Raw genomic sequence first — 21,480 nt, forward strand, 5'->3', positions numbered from 1 at the left:
ATATATAAAAGAGAGATAGTGGAGTAAAAGTAGTGTGAAAAGGAAGGAAAAGTGATAAAGTGGTGGGACCCATTAACTATTTTGGGAAAGTTTTGTAATGTAAAGAAATGGATGGGACGTCCAAAAGAGGTAACTGTAAAGAACCTGTTGGGACGGAGGGAGTACGTTTTTAAACTTCGAGGCCGCATCGGAACTTCCACCCAAACTTCAAGGGCTACAAGGTCATTAAGCCTAAAATCTTATACATAAAAACTGTGCAGGCTATCGACGGAAATGTGTGCTGCATTATAAAGTTCCATATTGATCGTCTGTAGAGTGTTCTGCACCCAGAAATGTGGTTGATGTTAATAGGTCTTCGCATTGAAGATTGGTTGATGTTCATAGTTCTAGTAAAAATGATAACTAAGCAGAATTAAAGATTTTAGTATCGTTCTCAGCATTTGTTTCCTCTTCTTTGTGTTAACTGTTATGTAGAAAACTTATTTTGAGATGCATGTGCATACTCTCTCCCTCACTCCTTATGTGTTGATCTTGTAGGAAATGAACTAGAAAATTAGTATATGCTGAGAATATAGTTGATCATCCCAGAAAATGAACGGAACAATTAGTATATGCTAATAATAGATGAAACTTTCACTCGCCTAGACAATTCTGCAGGTGAACTTGTGTTTATTGTTTCAGAACTGTTGATCTTTTACGCGCGTAAATTAGAAAGTTGTTTAAATGATGCTAGCTTAGTACCTCAGACCGAGAGAAATGGATAGAACTCTCAAAATCCAGATGTAATTTCCTTATTCTTAGTTGAGGAGTTGAACTTAATTACCTAAGGCTGCACTTCTAAGTTCAAAAACTGAATAGCTTATGATGAATGTTTTTACTTTGCTCTGATTTTCTATATTTACCAGTAATCAATTACATCTTAACATTTTACACGGATTGCAGATTGCGTCTAGTTTGTTGCTGTAACATTAATCTCCCATAGACTTACTTTGGTTTATTTCCTGATTAACAAAAATATATCATTATTTTAAACACTGTAACAGCTTATTCAGCAGTTAGCAGTTCGACAAAATCCCAAGTTCAGAAGATGAACATGTTCTGAAAAGACTAGGGGCAATATCTAAACAGAACTTGTGTCCAAAAATCCTATATGACTCTAGATTGGTAGCGAGTCGTATTTCGGGTTAGAAGTGAAGTGCTGATTCCCACCCTGCAGGTAACAAGATTGAATTCAATAAGATGATCCTCCATTTGATGCCCTCCTATAATAACAGAGGTTCTTGGATATGATCCCACATCCACAAATGCCAGGCATACATAATACTTTTTTGCTCACTGACACCATTGAATTGGCACCGTAAAATCTCCAAAACTTGTTACCTGCTAGACCAATATCAGTGAAAGGCACTACAGGTCCTGTCTGGCTTTTGTCTATATTCTTTGCATTGAAACAAGCTCCAAATGGCACGACCAATGCTACGTTTTTCATTTTTCTCAGTGCCGCAGTCTTGCTAAAAGCACTAACGAGACTGCTATATATGGAAGTCTCTAGTTTTGTATAAGGAGTAATGGTACTAAATTTGGTACCCCCGTAGCCTTCCTTGTTTATGGATAGCAAAGAAGCATTAATTGTTACTGGTTTGTTATGAACACTAATAGATTTAACATCTATGGAATATTCATCCGAAGGGTCACCAGTTGTATACACCAGTGTAGTACTAATGGGGTTAATGGAAAGTTGTGTGGTGATCAATTCTTTAGCAATATCTTTACTGTATGGTAATAAAATATATGGCCATCCGCATATAAACATGTGACCGAGTGCATATTCAGATGTAGATGGTATGCAGAGAGCAAATTTGTAAGGTAGCTTAAACTGTGTCGACATTTGTGCAGGTAATGAAGTTGTTAGATTTGCAAGGCCTACCATACCTGTAGTTTCATTAGATAGACCTTTCAGGAGATCTGAAACTGCACATGTGATTGGGAATGGCTCAGGGGATTGGTAGCTTAATCCGACTGATAATCCATTGGCATAGACTCAACGTATAATGCATCCTCTCCGAGGCCTAATGGATTGTAGGAGTTGACATTGCAGGCATCTTTAATGCAGCCTGGAGTGCTCGTGCTAGGAAGAGCGCAGTGTATGCATCCGTCGCCCATATATATCTTAGAGCCACAAATGACGGGACGATAGGTTGCTAACGCGTCACAGACTCACAGCTGAAGCAGGTATGTTGGCCTACAATATTTATCACGAGCTCCACGTGGTTGTTTCCGCTGTAAACAACTGAGGGAATGTGGTCTCCAGATCAATAATGTGTTCAAAAAATTCGATTTTAAAACACCTGTCAAGATTGATGGCTGGATTTCGTCATTGTGAGGCCAGATTTGGACAGTCCACAGATCCTCCATCAATATTCCTATTTGCTTCTTCAGTCTGTCCATTGGACTTTTATTCAATCCCATGACGTCCTATGGTAAGTCTACTGTGCTGGAATCTTTGGCAACGCAGAAACAATTGGGTCTGGAACCGTGTTAACACTTCGGCTTTCGGAGTAAGATCAAAACCGAGTAGTATGTTAATAGAATGGCAGAAAGCTTGGGAAGGAAGGGCAGAAAGAACAGCACAACAATCTACAGTGGAGCGGAGGCGGTGTAAACCACCCGCTGGGTGGATCAAAATAAACACAGATGCAGCTTGTGTTTTGGGAACTGAACAGGTAGGCGTAGGATGCATTATTAGAGATGAATGAGGTAATTTTCTTCGTGCCCGAAGCAATGTAGTCCAGGGAAGTTATCATCCGCGAGAAGCAGAGACCATAAGTCTAAAGGAGGGCCTAACCTGGACAAAGGACTGGAAGAGCAGTAAGTGTGTGTTTGAGTGCGATGCAAAACTCTTGGTTGATGCAGTTAATGGGAGCCGGGGAAATACAATTACTTTCATGCAATCGTTGAAGATTGTATTGATTTACTTAAACACTTTGATGAAGTGTTAGTCTTGTTTGCTCATAGATATGTGAATATGGTAGCACATAACTTAGCAAGAGTTTCATATTCTATGTTAGGTCCACAGAGTGGCTATACACTGCTCCGGACTTTATCGTCTGTATGCTTGATTCTGATAAAGTTATAAATTTGCAAGTGTGTTTTTTCAAAAAGAAATAATAATTGATAGTTCCATACGAATTTTATCATGCTCAAATCGACTCGTGCAAAAACTTGAATAGAGAAAGATAAGATGCCATTATATTATCTTTAATATTTGACGACGGTCAAATTCAACTTTATTTAGCTTGATTCTATTCCCAACTATCGTCATATTGTTCTGTGGGAAGAAAAATTTAAAAAACTTATTTTAACTCTTTAACTTTACTTAGTACTAACTTAGCCAACTAACAATAAGTTCTTTTTGATACATATGTACATATCGTTAACCATCACTATATCCCCACCTTCCTCATCATTACTATCAAAATGCTGATATGTTTTTGTAATCGTAAAAGTTTCCATCAATGTAACATATGTTGATAAGGATGGAACAAATTGGATAAAATTTGATGTCAAAGCTTCAAAAAACTGAATCACTGTTGGTTGGTGAGTTGCAGAAGGTCAATGAAAATGTCAATAGTAAGGGAGTTTTGAAAGCTGAACATGTAATACATATATTCAATTCTGAGCTTTTATTTTCCCTTATTTTGTTGAACTCTGTTAGGAATCGATAGTTTTTGATGATAACATAACACAATGTAAAATGTTCAGGTTAGAATCTTTATCATTTTATCAGTTGTAATGGTACTTGTATTTTCTTGTGATGCATCAACAGATGGGTAGAATAGGATGACTAATTGTAAATATCCAATGCAATGTAATTTTATCTAAGTGAAGGATGATCAATGGATGAATCAGTAATATTTCAACGGATGAAGTCTGCACAACTTTCAACGGATGAATGACCAGAATTCTCAACGGCTGAATGTAAATCAATCAACGGATGAGCCACATTTCAATGGATGAACAAGCAGCCGTTGAAAGTGACTAAAGCTTAAATCTGATAGATCACATGGGTTGATTACACTAATTTGGACATGGTAGCCTATTTGAGACAATAAAGAAGAAACAGAAACACATCTGTTTTATGCAATGCAACTTGGATTATTTGAAGAAGATCAGTCAAAGATGAAGACAATTCAGAATACATACATAAGACAAATGTGGTACCGCAAAGTGTTGTTTAGAGTGCAGTTTTTGTATCCAAGTTAGCTTTGTAAAACTTTGGATATATAACCAAATTAGTAGCAACATTAGAACTGTTCGAAACATTATCAGAGCTAGAGTTTTTATTGTAAGTTCTAGTGTTGAAAACCAGCAGTTGTGAGTTTGTAAAAATCTACAGATTCTTCTTAATATATATTCACGGGTGGATCAAACAATCCACCGGTATTTTTAAATACTTGGTGTTCTTAGTTTTGTGCAATTTTTTGTGTTTGCTTTCTTGAATCTTTTAATTTGTAAAAGATTGTATGCAACCCCCCTTTCTGCAATCTTTTTTATAGTTTGGTGTAAAATAACAAACTCGGTCAGGTCTTTTATATGTTTGTATCTCTTTTTAGTATTTTTTGGTTTATATGATAATAAAGCAACACAAAACCGTAAGTAAATGATAGATTTTTAGATATAAATAAATAGAAGAGATTGAGAATAGACTGTGAAGATATAGTTTTTGATTCAAGTAAATGACTTAAGTACGGTAATGTTAATATTAGTTCTGATTCATGTCAAATAAGAGAGAGGATAACATCCATTTTCATATACTCCATTAGATGATGATGATGATGATGATGATGATGATGATGATGATGATGATGATATTATTAATAATGATAATGATATGATTGTCTTGGCTATATAAAGCACTTTTAGAATTTTAATGATTCAAGTAAATGAATTAAGTAACCTAATACCTACTACCTAATGATAACAATAGTATTAATAAATTCTATATTACTATTTGTCTTGACAATTCGCTTGATTTATGTCATATTTACAAGTCTCGAGCAAGTCTGATTTTGTGAATCCATTCATTAGATATAAACAAACTAATATTCGTGGAGTAGGGGCATGTGGAGAATTGTATTTAGTCTATGATAGAGACTCGTGAAGAATTTGCTATGAAATGTGTTGAACTGGTGGATAATAGCATACCTTCTAACATAGCTAGAGAAATATCGTTGTTGTTTGGCACGCCAATATTATAAAGTTGAAGAAGGTGTTGTCTTACAAAGGAAAAGTTTACATGCTACTAGAGGATGTTGGTGTAGATTGCCATTTTTTTGGTATCTTTGGAGAAGGGAATAATCACTAATGAAATCATTAAGGTAATAAGAATACCATTTGTGTCCAAATTATACGCTACCGTATCACTTGTATCTAAATTCTATGCTATTATTGTGCATTAATATTATTATTTGTGTATATATGATTGGATCAGGCAGCTTCTATGAGCTCTTACTTATCTTCACCAGAGAAATATCATTCACTCAGGTGCCTAGACTTAAGATTTATGATTTTGGAAGTGCGAGGAGGTTTAATGATATCCTAATGCTAACTCCGCGGGTAGTTAAAAAATCACAAGAGTAGTATCCAAAATGATAATACAATTTATTATTTTTTATAAAATTTAATATCTTTTTGTTTATTTTCAGGAGACTACCCTTCTTTTCATGGCTCCGGAGATGCTAATAAGGGATTAAAGTGGCCACTTGGTTGAGTCACTGAAATGGGTTCGATAAATCAAGTTGGTCAACGAACTCAAACTGGTCATTTAAGACAGTTACCGGTGCATTCTGTTAGTTTTCCTAAACATTTTTGTTTAATTGCAGCTAATTTTCCTAAACATTTTTGGTGTATATCAAGCATGTCGAGTAAGTTTAATGTGTATTTTCAACATCATTGTAATTTTGATATTTTGAATTTTTATAAAATACTCCCTTTGTTTCATATTACATATCCACTATATATGAATCATAAGTTACACGCGTACATTGAATATTATACACACTATTTCTGAGATAAAGCTGTTACATTGTTGGGTTGATTAAAAAGAGTTGTTACCCTATCAGATAGATGTGTTACCCTATCAGAATAATGTTACATCTGATAAGTTTTAATAAACTAGCTTTTCCGGTCATAAAATTTGGATGTTACTAGCAAAATGATGTTATTATGATTATAAAATCAACGGTGATTAAGTGGGTTTCTCGGTTTTCTTGATAAACTGAGTTTTCTTAGGATCTTCCTCATATATATATATATAGTGTTTTGATGACTCATTTTGATTTGTCTATTAATCAGCAGCTGTCAATCCCTGTAACATTTTGAAGGATTGTTTTGACTTGTATCGATTGACCTGATCAATTCTCCGTTCGATAAACACGATTAACAACTATATATGTGTTGGCGTTTAGTGCACTAATCTGGTTCACAAATGACGAACACTGATTTCGAACTTCGTACCGTCCTTGATAAATATCTTAATCATTTCATTCAGGGTTAAACATGCTTCAAATACTGATTACGAATAATCAATATGACGACACTAGAATCCACTAGCACTTAATACTGAATATGTAGACAGTTTTTGTTCCCTTAGAACTTTACCGAGGCGTGAACATATTAATAAATTTCTTCCAGTGACATGTGAATACTTCATTTTTGTTGTTGTTTGATCCATTATCCATCTGGTCTTCAATCTGTAAATTCTTGTATCATATCATTTCTTGTTTTAATAATAGTGTTAGAGATATCCCTATTACAAATTACGTTACATTATGCTCTAGAAATTATATTTTTGGAAACCTTTTGAAAAGTCCATTTTCTCCTGTCACATTATTTTCCATCTTCACAACGATAAAGGATAGGGGCTGAGCTAATGCCACGATGGCATGTGATCAAGAAGTCTCTAACCCAAATGTTTCGTGTTAAGAAGTTAAAATTTTTAAGAATTTTGCTAAGCTATAGGTTTAAATTACAAACAAACACTTATCCAACCATGAAAATGTCTTGGCTAAAAAGTGATTTGGCAATTGGCATAACAAAAATAAATTTATAATCAATGTCTAGAAAATATCACACTCCAACCATCCTTATTCTTTTTTATAATTTTAGCCAACCTCTTAGATGACTATATTTGTCGAACCTCCGTAGGCATGTAAGAGCATCCCCAACCCTCACAAGCCCTTAGCTAAAAGTTCACGTAGCTTTCCAAAATTAAATTTTATAGTCAATATTCACAAAAAATAGAACTCCAACCACAGCAACCTCTTGTGTATAATTATAGCCATCCCCCTATGGATTGCTATATTTGTCGATCCGCTACAGATTTGTAGCGAATTCCACATCATCTCCCGCAATTTATTTTCCTCCTTATCACTGATTGCATATTATTTATTATCATATTAAACTGATATATTCAATTTATAACAATCTAAATATTAATAACATACTATTTTTAAATTATAGCCAATCAATATAGCCAATACCATTGAAGCACAATGTCTTACAGGTTCGACAAATTTTACATAATGTCTTATAGATCCAATTTAGTTAACGATTATAGCCAACGCCATTGGAGATGCTCTAAGAAATTTGTAGAAAGATTACACCTCATTTATTACCATACTGAAGTGATATATTCTATTTATAACAATCTAAAATATTAATAGCATACTCTTTTCTAATTATAACCGACCAATATAGTCAATAAATCGAAGCACAATGTCTTATAACCAACCCCATGAGAGATGCTCTTATAATTTATAAGAATAAATTTGCACTTTATTAATTAAAATAATAAGTAACTTCTTTTAAATTAACTCTCCGGCAAATCTAGGACAGTGCAAACTTCTGTTCATGGCATTGCTCACACTGTCCAACCAGAACTTATTTCTAGGAGATTAATCATATAGCTCTGGATTGGCTGCAAGTTGTATTTCGAGTTAAAAGTGAAGAGCTAATCCCGACCTCAGAGGAAACAAGATCGAACTCAATAAGATAATTCTCCAGTTGATACCCTCCAATGATAACTGAAGTTCTTGGATATTTTCCTCCATCATAAAAGGCCAGGCATAACACTTGTTCACTCACTGAGACCATCGAATTGGCACCGTAAAGCCTCCAATCATTCTTGGCCCCTGCGAAACCGATATCAATGTGTGGCACCACAGGTCCTGTCTTGCTTCTGGAAATGCTGGTGGCATTGAAACACAGGTCAAAAGGTCCATCTACTCTCTTCATTTTCCTGTGAGCTGCAGCCTCAGAAAACGCGCTGATAAAAGCGGTGTAGATGGAAGTCTGTAGGCTTGTGTAAGGAGTTTTAGTACTGAATGTGGTACCCCCGAAGCCATCTTTGTTGATTGATAGAAAAGAAGCATTGAAAGGGACAAGTTTTTTGTCAATGCTGATAGATTTAATATCTATAAAATATTCGTCGTAAGGGTCTGTTATTGTGTAAATTTTGTCAGTGTCGACAGGGTAACTGACGAGTTTTGTGGTGATTAATTTCTTAGCAATGTTTTTAGAATACGGTGGAAATATGTATGGCCCTCCGCCTATAAACATGTGGCCTGGAAAATGTTCGGATGTAGAGGGCAAACAAAGAGCAAATTTATGAGGTAAATTGAACTGGCTTGACATTTGGGCATGCAAGGAAGTAGTTGTGTTGACAAGGCCTATCATACCTTTGCTTCCACTGGCCAGGTACCTCACAAGATCAGAACACGAAAATGGAAATGGTTGAGGGGATTTATAGGTTAATCCGACTGATACACCATTCGTAGACTGAACAAATAAGGCATCCTCTGCTAGGCTGTTGTTGACAGCTTGTAAAGCGTATGGATTTGCATATGTGACAGCACATCCGTTGTTGATGCAGCGTGGCGGGACAGGGATCAGAAGACTGCAGTCCATGCAATCGTAGCCCCTGTACCTTTTACATTTTTCTGTGTTGCAACTGATGGACTTATAAGTCGGTAAATCAAAGTCGTCACAGTTAAACCAGGTGTGCTGGTCACCAAGAGCCATCACTAGCTGCACACTGTTGTCTGGTTTGGATATGTTTAAAGTAGTGTAGTATTGGAGTGTTTCTGTATCTTTCCTTATGGGAAAAATAAGGCCAGTGGGCTGTGTTTTTTCCGAATTAGCTACATTTGAACCTGAAAAAAATGCAAGTGCAGAGAACAAGATGATTAGACTATGGCGATTTGACGAAGACATTGTTTTCAAGATCTGGTTTGCTAGTGCAGAACATAGTCACATTTATAGGAGAGTAGTCTTCAGATCTGTCAAGAATCCACCATATTCGAATCTAGTTTATTATACAAGCACACATGATGAGTACCATTTTTTATTGCCACTGTACTGCCAGAATAGCTGGATATGGAAGACCAGATATGGTATGAACACACTTGAAAACAGTCCATAAATTGCCTTCTAAGGATCTGTATTACTTGATTTGTAATTTAAATTTAGTTTGACCAGAATTTGTATGCTTATAAAAATAAGAAACCACCTGTACTGGTTGCTCCTGCTCAATGCCCTTTCGAAATCATAACAGGCTTATATCTTTGTTTCGAACCCTAGCAAAGGGCACGTGACCCTCTCGAAGTCAATACAGTATCATACAGAAAGTCTAACAACCATGGAATTTGGAGATTCACACCCACATATATTTATTCCCGGCATCTTATAATGTGCCCGTTTGACTTAACTTATAAGTAACTTACAAGCCGTAAAGGCTGAAACAAATACCACCATCTCTTCTGGCATCTTGTTATCTCTTTAAGTAAAGCCAGAGCATCACTGGTACATTTAATTTAGTCGACATGCAAATTAAGCAAGTCTGTATGTTTTTATAAAGCAAAGTTTATCAAGGGAAAAATGCACCAAAATTACTAGCTTTTTTGCATCGAATCACTATGTACTCTTGTACTCTTATCACATATAAAGAAGCTTGACAGATTAAGTAGTGATTCATAGTTTACAGACAGACTAGAAAGGATTATCTAAACATCCGGAGTAACTTGCTTACTTTCGGTTAAATGATATACTTTCTTGAATGAAGGAAACTCTGTCCATCCGGATATTGTAACTTCCAATCTTGGTATAATACAACCGTTTTATGACAAAAGAAAAAAACAATTCAAGGTAAGAAAATTCTTGAATCCTTTATTTTTATGCCAAATTTAGCAGAGGACGTGGCATGAAGAACTGGTGGGTTAACGCTAAAATATTCATAAGCAGTACCTTGTTAATTCACCCAGTCTAAAAATTGATAACAAACAAAGATACTTCTGATCAGCATTTAACCAAATTCCAAGTACAAATAACACTAATATTTCTGAAGAAAATACAATTTGAAAAGAAATTAAACAGTCTTATTCATCAAAAAAAAAAAAAAAAGTCCTCACTAGACTCGAACTAGCTTCTGATGCTGGGGATTATATTAAATCCATGAAATCTAGATGCCTCGAGACTGGCTGCAAGTTGTGTTTCGAAAAGAAAGTGAAGTGCTAATCCCAAGTTTCTTGGAAACGAGATCGAACTCAATAAGATAATTTTCCATTTGATGTGATCCTATGTGAATTGAACTTCTAACAAACGGTGCATCCACAAAGGCCAAGCATAGCACATCATTGTTCACCGCGACCATTGAATTGGCACCGTAAAATCTCCAGTGTGTGTTGCCTGCCAGACCAATGTCTATATATGGCACTACAGGCCCTGTCTGGCTTCTGGCAATTGATTTAGAATCAAAACACGCTCCAAAGGGCGCAACAGAGGCCACTCTGATCATCTTTCTGAATGCTGCAGCCTTGACGAAAGCACTAACAAGACTCTCATAGATGGAAGAAGTTAGTATTGTATAAGCAGAGGTGGTACTAAATGAAGTACCCCCAAATCCATCTTTTTCGATGGATAACAATGAGGCATTGAAAGAGACAAGTTTATGATCGACACTAATAGATGTTACATTTACGTAAAAATCATACTCAGCATCTTCACCTGATTGTGTCACACCCCTGATTTTAAGGGGGTTTTCAACTAGTGGTGTAGTGATCAGTTGTTTAGCAATGTCTTTACCATATGGCGAAAAATAATATGGCCCTCCACCGACAAACATGTGGCCTGGTGCATTTTCAGATGTGGAGGGCAAACAAAGAGCAAATTTATGAGGTACCTTAAACTGTGATGACAATTGTGCATGTAATGAAGTTATTCCATTTCCGATCCCTGCCATACCTCTGGTTTTATTGGATAGATTACCCAAAAAATTGGCATCTGAACAGGTGAATGGAAATATTGGTTTGGGAGATTTGTAGGTTGTTCCTACTGATACACCATTCGTAGTCATGGCAAATATGAAATCCTCTCCGAGGCTTAGAGCACCCTGACCGAAAAAGATACCATATGGATTATTTGAATAGAGAGTACAGGCCCCGACAGTGCAGCCTGGCGTGCGAGACACAGTATTAGGCTCACAGATCATGCAAGGCTCCCCTTTTTTGTTATACGTTCTACATTTATCAGAGTGGCACATAATGGGCTTATAGGTTGGAAATTTATAGCCGTCGCAAACGAACCAGGTGTGTTGGCTAAAAAGATCCAGCACCAGTGGCACATTGTTTCCGCGTTTGGAAATTTCAAATGAGGTGTAGTACTGGAGTTTATTTGCGTCTTTCCTTATAGGAAAAACGAAGGCCTTGGGTTTGAGCTTGGCTGCATTTGAAACTGCAAATATCGCGATGACAAAGAATAATAAGCAGTGATGAATGAAAGAAGACATTGTTGTACAAGTGGTTTACTAGTGCAGGAGAGACCGACATTTATAGAAGCTGTAGTCTGCAATTCTGTCAAGATTGATGGCCGGGAATTCGAGACCTGGTTTAGCAAGTAGCCGTTTAGTATTAGCAACACATGCATGGCAGGAAGTGAGGGAGGTTTAACCATATATTACTGCTAGTGTATTAGAGGTAACATCTGAATTTCTAGCAGGTAACATCTAAGTTTCTAGCAGTCCTATAAAAAAGTATTTGATATTAATATTAACAATTATCTGAAGAATGAACTATCATATACATTTTATTAAAAATACATAAATAGATGGGAAGTCTCAAATTTTGTAAAAGAAATAGTAGTGCTAATGATGTACTCACAGAGCTTAGCATCTCTGAAAAAGTATTACGAAGGAAAAAATTTACCAATAGTTTGAAAAAAATTCTACAATCTGCAAAAACAATCCATGGTATGAAATTTAATCTTCAAAGAAAACGTTGATTCAGTGGTTTGCATTGTATCCTTGCTTAAATTAAAATGTCGCTTTGTCGAGTTTTACAGCTCTGGGGAACCAGTCGAACTCACAAAGATAGTTTTATATATGTTGCACTTTCTGACAATTGAACTTCCGCAAAGGCCAGGCATAACACTACTTTACACTGAGATCATTGAATTGGCAGCATAAAATCTCCGGTGCCAGACAATTTAATACTATGTAGAGATAATTGCATATCGCACCCCCTAAGTATCGTTCAAAAACGATATTGTACCCATACTTTGAGAAACTCAACTCGCACCCCCTATCTTTACATTTCACGAACGATACGCACCCCTTCCGTTAAATTCCGTTAAATTCTGTTAACTTCCGTTAAAATACTCCTTCCGTCTCAATTTACATGTCCTTTTTGCTTTTCGCGGGGTCAAATTGACTAATTTTTGACCGACTATTAGAAAATATTTATTTATTATTTTAGGAAATAGAAAGTTATATATTAAAATAAACTAGATTTACTTTTTTAATGATTTTTTTTAAAAAAAAAATTTGTTTAATTAAGCTATCCCCAAGTCAAAATGATTTTACATATCAAATTTTTGTTTGATAAAAGTGTATATTTTATAAAAATATCACATAATATTTATTTTTATATTTAAAATAGTTTATATTTTAAGTACTTAATACACATACCACTAAAAATTTAAAATAATTTGATATGTAAAATCATTTTGACTTGAGGATATCTTCATTAAATAAAAATTTAAAAAAAAATATCACCAAGAAGTGAATTTAGTCTATATTAATATGTAACTTTCTATTTCCTAAAATAATAAATAAATATTTTCTAATAGTTGGTCAAAAATTAGCCAATTTGACTTCTCGAAAAGCAAAAAGGACATGTAAATTGAGACGGATGGAGTATTTTAACGGAAGTTAGCAAAGGGGGGTGCGTATCGTTCTTGAAATGTAAAAATAGGTTGTGCGATTTGAGTTTCCAAAAGTATGGGCACAATATCGTTTTTGAACGTAAGTTAGGGGGTCCGGTTTGCAATTACTTGTATAGTGATTTAACGGAGTTAACGGCGTTAACGGCAGAGGGGTGCATCTCGGGTTTGAACTGTAAAGATAAGGGGTGCGAGTTGAGTTTCTCAAAGTATGGGTACAATATCGTTTTTGAACGATAATTAGGGGGTGCGATATGCAATTACCTCTACTATGTATGTATCGGCTATAGATTAAGATTTGTTACACGCTGATGAGACTCTTCTCATCTTTCTTAACGCTGCAGCCTTGCAAAAAGTACTGACGAGAGTTCTGTAGATGGAAGTCTATGATTTTGTTCAAGCAGTCGGACTGCTAAAATGTACTCTCTCCGTCCGAGTCATTTATATACAGTTTCCTCTTTGGATGTCCCATCATTTCTATACATTCCTAAAATAGCAACTTTAAATAATGTAAAACACTATTACACCACTTATTTTCTTCCACTATCTTCATTTTATAATAATAAAAACACTATTACACCCACTACTTTCCTCCACTATCACAAATCTATAATTAAATACAAATGGATCCCGTCACTTTACCCTTTTTTTTTTTCTTTTTTTTTGACGAATACCCATTTTTCATTTGACTTTACTCATTCTTACTCTTTTTCTTGGTCTCCGTGTCTTCACCAAATGTATATAACTTATTGGGACGGAGGGAGTAGTACCCTTAGAGCATAGGCTCTTCAAACAAACTTTTAACTTTAAATTTAAATATCCGATAGACTCTTCACACAAGTTTTTAACTTTAAATTTAAACTAAGACATGAAAATTTTGTTTAACTTATCAGTAGGGAGGCAAAATAATCCGATCCGAAATCTGAAATTTTGGATATAGTGAACCCGATATTTTGGATTTAGATTTAAGCTTTTAACTTTTAACTTAAATTGTGTTGTGATTTCTGCCGTAATGAAATTCACACCATGTAAAGCGGCTGATTTCGACAGTATATCCTGACGGTCAATACTTTCGACCAAATATAGTCGGAAATATAACCGGCCGAAAATATCCGTGTGAAATTATAGCTTGCGACACAATTATCGAAAATAATCAATTGAAAGAAAAAAATATTACCTCCAAAGAATGCTAAAGATTTCTCGTCCATGATTTTGGTCGAAATAACGTTCGGTCGAAAATATTATTTGTGTCAGGAAATCAACAAAAATTTCGTTAATGAATTTCTGTTGACCACATTTTTTTAAACGGATTAATATATTCGACCGTATTTGATTAAAACTATATATAGGACTGCGTCTAGTCGAAATTATATTTGTCGGAAATAGCCACTTTCTCACTGGTACGGTGGTGTATCTGCAGGGCGAGGGCCTGTCACACCTTTGGTTCCATTAGATGGAGCTCTCAGAGGTCTGAATTTGAAAAGGTGAATGAAATCCTTGGGTGAGTAGTATGTCATCCGACTGATGAACCAATAGTGGTCTCAACACATTAGGCATCCTCTAAAATATAAGCAGGCTTACCGAATTGTTTCTAAACATATGGAAAGAAATGTCTGCCCAAAATTATGATCTCAATTTGAGAGAAGTCAAATCTTTTACCACACATTTATATACATCATGATAATTCTTGAAGAATATAATAACCTGCTATGCCCATCAACAAAATTATGAAGACACAAGTTCAGAGAACAACTTATTTTGGAAATTGAAGAAATTAAACAGTCTTGATCAAACTCAATGAGATAATTTTCCACTTTGAGGAAAATTGTATTTCAGATCAAAAGTGAAGTGCTAATCCCCAGCTTTGAGGAAACGTGATCAAACTCAATGAGATAATTTTCCATTTGATGCGCTCCTATGACAACTGAAGTTCTTGGAGATTCAAATTGATTGATGGATGCTAGACATAACACGTCCTTCTTCACTGCGACCATGGAATTGGCACCGTACAATCTCCAATGCGTGTTGCCTGCCAGACCAATATCAATATATGGCACTACAGGTCCAGTCTGGCTTTTTACTATAGATTTAGCTCTATAACAGGCTCCAAAAGGTGGCACTGATGTTACTCTTTTCATCTTTCTGAACTCTGAAGCCTTAGTAAAAGCACTAACAAGACCGTTGTAAATGGAAGTCTTAATTTTGTGTAAGGAGTAACAATACTTAATAGAGTACCTCCAGTATTAAATCGAGCAGCCCCTTCCCAAGTTTCCTTGATGGATAGTAAAGAAGCATTGAAAACCACAGGTCTATGATCGACTTACGTAATATTCATATGAAGGCTTGCCTGGTTCAAACTCAGGGACTACACGAATAGGGTTAACGACAAGTGGTGTGGTAAGTAATTCTCTGGCAATGTCTTTACTGTATGGATGAAAATAATATGGCCCCCCCACCTATAAACATGTGGCCGAGTGGATATTCAGATGTAGAGGGCAAACAAAGAGCAAATTTATGAGGTACTTTGAACTATTTCGACAATTGTGCATGTAAGGAAATTGATGTATTTCCGAGGCCTGCCATACCTTTGGCTTCATTTGTCAGACCTTCCAAGAAATTAGCAGCTGTACAAGCGAACATAAACGGTTTGGGAGTTTCGTAGGTTAATCTGACTAATAAAAACCATTGGTATCATCAACAAATAAGGCTTCCTCTCCGTGGCTTTAGGCTTCAAAAGAAACTATGAAATCACTGTAATTAAGCAGGGACAGCACAGGCATTGTAAGTGCAGCCCATGCATCTTCGCGTAATGTTGTCATACTTCTTGCAGTTACTAGAGCCACACATAATTGGCTTATAGGTTGGTAACTTAAAGCCAGGGCAATACAACCAGGTGTGTGTGCCACCAAGATCTATCACAAGAGGCACATTGTTTCCTCGTGTCGAAAATTCTAAGAAGGTGTAGTACTGGAGTCTTTTCGTGTCTTTCCTTATAGAAAAAAATAAAGGCCCGTGGCTTGAAACCGAAAGCACTGCAATAGCAAAAAATAAGAAGATTAGACTGTAGTGGTGGTGAATGGAACAAGACATTGTTGTGAAGAAATGGTTATTATCAAGTGCCAAAACCGAGTGCAACAGAGACCTGTATTTATATACAGTGTCGGACCTAAGGCGGGGCTAGCCAAGGCTCCATTTCAAATCCGAACTTTTAGTAAAAAACCAGTAAGAAAATCATTTAAAGTCTCCACCGAGAGGGAAAATTTAGCAATATTTAAGATTTAGCTCGACTGTTTTCTAATTCTAGTTTTACAATAGAGTAGTATGTACCCATATTTGTCAAGATTGATGGCTGGCCAAACCTAGGTCTTGTTTAGTTTATGCACATATGGGAATGAGCTGAGGAAGCTTCACACTACTTTAATAAAAATTTGTCGGTCACATGATCCGCAGAATGAATCTAACGTTAACAGGGGAGTGTGCATGGCAGCGACATATATGGAGAGTACATATTAGCATGAAGCATCTTTCGAGATTAATACATAAAATCTAGTAGCACTTAAAAGATATAGTTTAGTATATATTTTTCCCACCGGCTACGGCCTACTGTGCTAGAAATTATCCAAGTTGATTTGGTATTTAAAGAATCTACTTGAGTCGAGGGAGTATTTCAGAATGGAAGTGATGAGCTGATCCCGGCTTTGAGGAGTAGAGATCGCACTCAAGACGATAATTTTTCATTTGATGCCCTCCAATGACAATTGAAGTTGTTGGAAATTGCCCTGTATCCACGAAAGCAAGGCATAACAGATTAACAATTCTTTAGTCACTGATGCCTTTTAATTCGCACCACAAAACCTCTAGTCCTTCTTGCTTCCCTACAAACCGATATCCATGTCTACAGGCCCTGACTAGCATTTGGCATAGGAAATATTTAATGCGTGTTACAATAGACCATCTCTTATGTAGCCAGCACTAGCAGCAAGTCTAGCACCAATAGTTCAGAAAGAATGAAGAACAATTCTGGTCAGATTCTGGTCTTTTGTTTTCTGCACAAGTAACTAAATATATTGACAAGTTAGAGCATCTCCAAGAGGCTCTCTATTCAAGTGAAAAAATAAAGAGCCATGTATAAATTAGAGCTAGAGCTCCAAGAGGCTCTTAGAATTTCAAAAAGTTAAGAGCTCATTCTCTAGGATAAACCCTTAACCATTTGGGCTATCCAATCGTGCTCTCTCTCCACTTTTTTAGGAGCCACAACTTGGCTCTTAACTTATTTTTATCAATAAAAAATTATTTCCATCCAATTCATCCCCACTATTGAATTTGGATCTTTGTAACAGTGGAGCTCATCATGAATAAAATATGATATAGAGAAAAAATATAAAGATCATTGTTGAAGTTCATGCTCTTAACTTTATACTAAATTGCTAAGAGCTATATTTTCTATATTATATTTAAGAGGCTCTTGCCTCTTGGAGATGCTCTAAAGAGATGTAAATATATTGGCTCTTAACTTGAATTTTGAGGAGGAAGTGGAAAAAAGTTGCCCCAAGAGACTCCTAGTAGCTCTTTAAATCACCAAGTCCATTCTTATAAAGAGCTCTAAATGACTCTTAACTAATATTATATATTATATATTCTTTCTCTCACTACTTCATTTAGGTTATCTTACGAAGCACATTATATAATAATAAAAAATGAATAAAGAGTGAATATGAAGAGTATTGTTGGAGATGAACACACGTTAAACTATTAAGAGCCAATATTTTAAAATATATTTAAGAGTGAGTAAAGAGTCTTGGAAAAACTCCAAGTTGTACAAGGAGAACTGATAACTTGGGATATATAGTATTATCTTGTTGATACTTATACTCCCTCTGTTCCTTACTTCCTTCCTGTAGTTTACAATTGGATTGGACACGGAGATGATGAAATAGAAATAAAATGAGTAAATTATAGTTAGCGCGCATGGGGGACAGTATGGGAGCTTGTATTTTATATATTAGTCTGCTGTACTAGCTGATTCGTTTTGGTTATAATATTGGTACTAGATATGGCCAGATAAGATCAGATTTGTCATTTGTATTTTTCTGTCAAATTGTCCTATAGATCTCGATATGACCCTAGATTTTTGTTGTTTTTTTTTTGTTTTTTTTTGATAATTCTAGCTGTTATGTCTTGTTAAGATACAGTAATGTAGATCAATGTCGAGAAAAATATTTAGATTATTCAAACAAAAAGGCTTATATTCTCAGAGATAATACTTTCAGGGCCATTGAGCAATTTGATGGTGCTGAGGTGTCCGATTCGATGTCCTAGAGTTAGATCCCATCCAACAAAACAGTATCTGATGCCAGATTCTCCGTTTTCTATCAGAAAACACAATCTTCTAGCTTTGGTAATCAGGATCAACCAGCATTTTAGGAGGCCTAGTGCATATTCAGATGTAGAGGGCATGCAATGTAACTTAGACTGTGTCGCGATTTGTGCAGGTAATGAAGTTGTATTTGGAATGGACGAAGCCATTTCATACACGACACGGAAACACAACACTAATTTTCAGTGTTGTGGCCACAATGATGGAGTAGTTGATCATAGTTTTCTAGTACAAAGAAAATGGTTTGCCAGTGCAAATTATTTTTTGCTTGTCCAAAAGTACATCAAGACTTGTGTGCTCAATTAAAATGTGCCTCGTTTACAGAAGCGACGCATATAAGATATAAAGCATCGTTTGATTGCTCAATCAAAGAAAACGACTAGAGTCGTATAGATGACTCTAGTCAGCTATAGGCATCGATTTAATAAAACTCAAACCCTCGACATCCTGTTACATAACAAGGAAATATGGATATCCACTACTTGTGATGCTGGCACCAGAAACTGATCCTTAAATCTATAGAAGTCGAGTCTGAGAACAAGTTGAATTTCGAAATAAAAGTGAAGTGCTAATTCCCACTTTAGGGGTCACGAGATCGAACTCAATAAGATAGTTTTCCATTTGATGGCCTCCTATGACGACAGAAGTTCTTACAGACGACCCTCCATCCACAAATGCCAAGCATAAAACATCCTTCTTTACCAAGACCATCGAATTGGCACCGTAAAATCTCCAATGTTGCTTGCCCCCCGTCAGACCAATATCAATATACGGCACTACAGGTCCTGTCTGGCTTTTGGCTACAGATTTAGCTTTGTAACAGGCTCCAAACGGTGCCACAGCCGACACTTTTTTCATCTTCCTAAGCGCTGCAGCCTTGGTGAAAGCACTTAGGAGACTCTCGTATATGGGAGTCACTAATGTTGTATAAGGAGTCACAGCACTTAATGTAGTACCTCCGGTGCCTTCTTCGTTGATAGATAGCAAAGAAGCATTAAAGGCGACAATTTTATGATCGACGCTAATAGATTTAACATCTATGAAATATTCATCCAAAGGGTCACCTACTGAAAATACGTTGGCAGTACTGACAGGGTATCTGACAAGTTTTGCGGTGATTAGTTCTCTGCCAATGTCTTTATTATAAGGCGGATAGAAGTATGGCTTCCCACCGATGAACATGTGACCAAGTATAAAATCAGATGTAGAGGGCAAACAAAGAGCAAATTTATGAGGTATCTTAAACTGTGTTGACAATTGTGCATGTAACGAAGTTGTTGTATTCATAAGGCCTATCATACCTTTGGTTTCATTGGACAGGCCTCCGATGAGATACTCATCTGATTCCAGACACGAGAATGGAAATGGTTTGGGGGATTGGTAATTGAATCCAACTGATAATCCATTTGTAGAGTCGACAAACAAAGCATCCTCTCCTAGGCCGCGGCCTATTTCTCTAGTATTAAATGGATTTCTGTAGTCGACAGCACAGGCATCATCCGTGCAGCCTACATTCACAGCAGGGTCAGAACCACAGCGCATGCAGCTGGTGCTCTTATAGTCTTTACATTTTCTAGAGTGACAATCGACGGCCTTGAAGCTTGCAAGTACCTCCGCGTTACAAGTGAACCAAGTGTGCTGGCCACCGAGGTCCAGCACTAGTTGTACAGAGTTTTCTCGACTGGAAATGTCTAGTGTGGTGTAGTACTGGAGAGTTTTCGTGTCTTTCCTGATAGGAAAAAGAAAGGCCGTGGGTTTCGGTTTCTTAAACGTGGCAGCACTCGAAACAGAAAAGATTGCAGCAGCAAGACATAAGAAGATTACAGCATAGTGGTGAATGGAAGAAGACATTGTGGTGGAGAGATGGTTTTGTTGTGCTAAAACAGAGTCCAATTTATAGAAGAGCAGTATGAATACACATCTGTCAAGATTGATGGCTGGCTCATGAGTAACATAGTTTAGTATAAAGACACATGGGAATTAAGAAGGCCTTACCATATTTAATTGCCACTAGCTTTACCATATTATGGGATGGAAAGATCAGATTTTGACAGGCTATCAATGCTGTGGGGCTATTTCAAAGCTCACTTGTTACTTTGTTGTGCAATCACTGGTGTAGTTTCTTAACCAAAAACTTTACATTGAATTAGAACAATAACATTACTAATTAAGGAGAAAACTGTGTCTTGGGGTGTTGTATTCAGGATTCTCCTGAGATACAAAAGTGAAAGATCGATTCATAATATCACAAGTCCTACCCATGTTTGTTACAGCCTTGAGGATAGTTTCTTTAAAAATAATATTATTATATAGAGTCCGGGTAATTCAAGACATTTTTAAAAATAATATTATTATATAGAGTCCTGGTAATTCAAGACATTTTTAAAAATAATATTATTATATAGAGTCCTGGTAATTCAAGACATATTATAGGATCATTCCAACAACAACCCTTGTTTTGTTTTTGTTCCATGTTATTATTATATTAATAAATTTAAATTAACAAAAAATAGTGTGAAAAACGAGAGAAATGAATATTTAATTCATAAAAAAAAAAAAAGGAATGAAGAATGGCTGTGCATTCCTTAAAATTTGAGACATGAAAAGTGGATGTTAACTTTTCAGAAAGTAGCATACTGTTAGAGCAACTCTTTTAATAAATTATTTTAGATCTTGGCTTAGAACTCTGTTGCAATTGCTCTTACTAACGTAAATGCTGAACTTAATAAAAGAAGGAGAGTTTAAAATTATTATTTTTGATTTTTTTTTAAGAATAATAATATCAATCATATAATTTTATTCAAAAAAATAAAATTTTGAAAATAATCATT

The 21,480-nt window shown here is 35.9% G+C and overlaps 4 protein-coding genes across 4 annotated transcripts; all 4 read right to left on the bottom strand.

The window, feature by feature from the left end:
* Window positions 1–1,231: 1,231 nt before the first annotated feature.
* LOC108225618 (probable aspartic proteinase GIP2) lies at window positions 1,232–2,469 on the bottom strand. Its single transcript, XM_017400545.1, has 2 exons — window positions 2,349–2,469; window positions 1,232–2,019 (listed from the first exon to the last, which is right to left on the bottom strand). Exons 1-2 carry the CDS (start codon window positions 2,467–2,469, stop codon window positions 1,232–1,234), a joined length of 909 nt encoding a protein of 302 aa, XP_017256034.1.
* Window positions 2,470–7,810: 5,341 nt separating this feature from the next.
* Window positions 7,811–9,268, bottom strand: LOC135146960 (probable aspartic proteinase GIP2). Its single transcript, XM_064078927.1, has one exon. The coding sequence runs from the start codon at window positions 9,079–9,081 to the stop codon at window positions 7,960–7,962; it is 1,122 nt and encodes a 373-aa protein (XP_063934997.1). The 5' UTR covers window positions 9,082–9,268; the 3' UTR covers window positions 7,811–7,959.
* Window positions 9,269–10,516: 1,248 nt separating this feature from the next.
* On the bottom strand, window positions 10,517–11,842 carry LOC108225620 (probable aspartic proteinase GIP2). Its single transcript, XM_017400548.1, has one exon. The coding sequence runs from the start codon at window positions 11,840–11,842 to the stop codon at window positions 10,517–10,519; it is 1,326 nt and encodes a 441-aa protein (XP_017256037.1).
* A 7,143-nt stretch (window positions 11,843–18,985) lies between these two features.
* On the bottom strand, window positions 18,986–20,646 carry LOC108226408 (probable aspartic proteinase GIP2). Its single transcript, XM_017401364.2, has one exon. It carries the CDS (start codon window positions 20,498–20,500, stop codon window positions 19,166–19,168), a length of 1,335 nt encoding a protein of 444 aa, XP_017256853.1. The 5' UTR covers window positions 20,501–20,646; the 3' UTR covers window positions 18,986–19,165.
* Window positions 20,647–21,480: the final 834 nt, after the last annotated feature.

The sequence above is a fragment of the Daucus carota genome, chromosome 6 (assembly GCF_001625215.2).
Source record: "Daucus carota subsp. sativus chromosome 6, DH1 v3.0, whole genome shotgun sequence".
NCBI lineage: Eukaryota > Viridiplantae > Streptophyta > Magnoliopsida > Apiales > Apiaceae > Daucus > Daucus carota.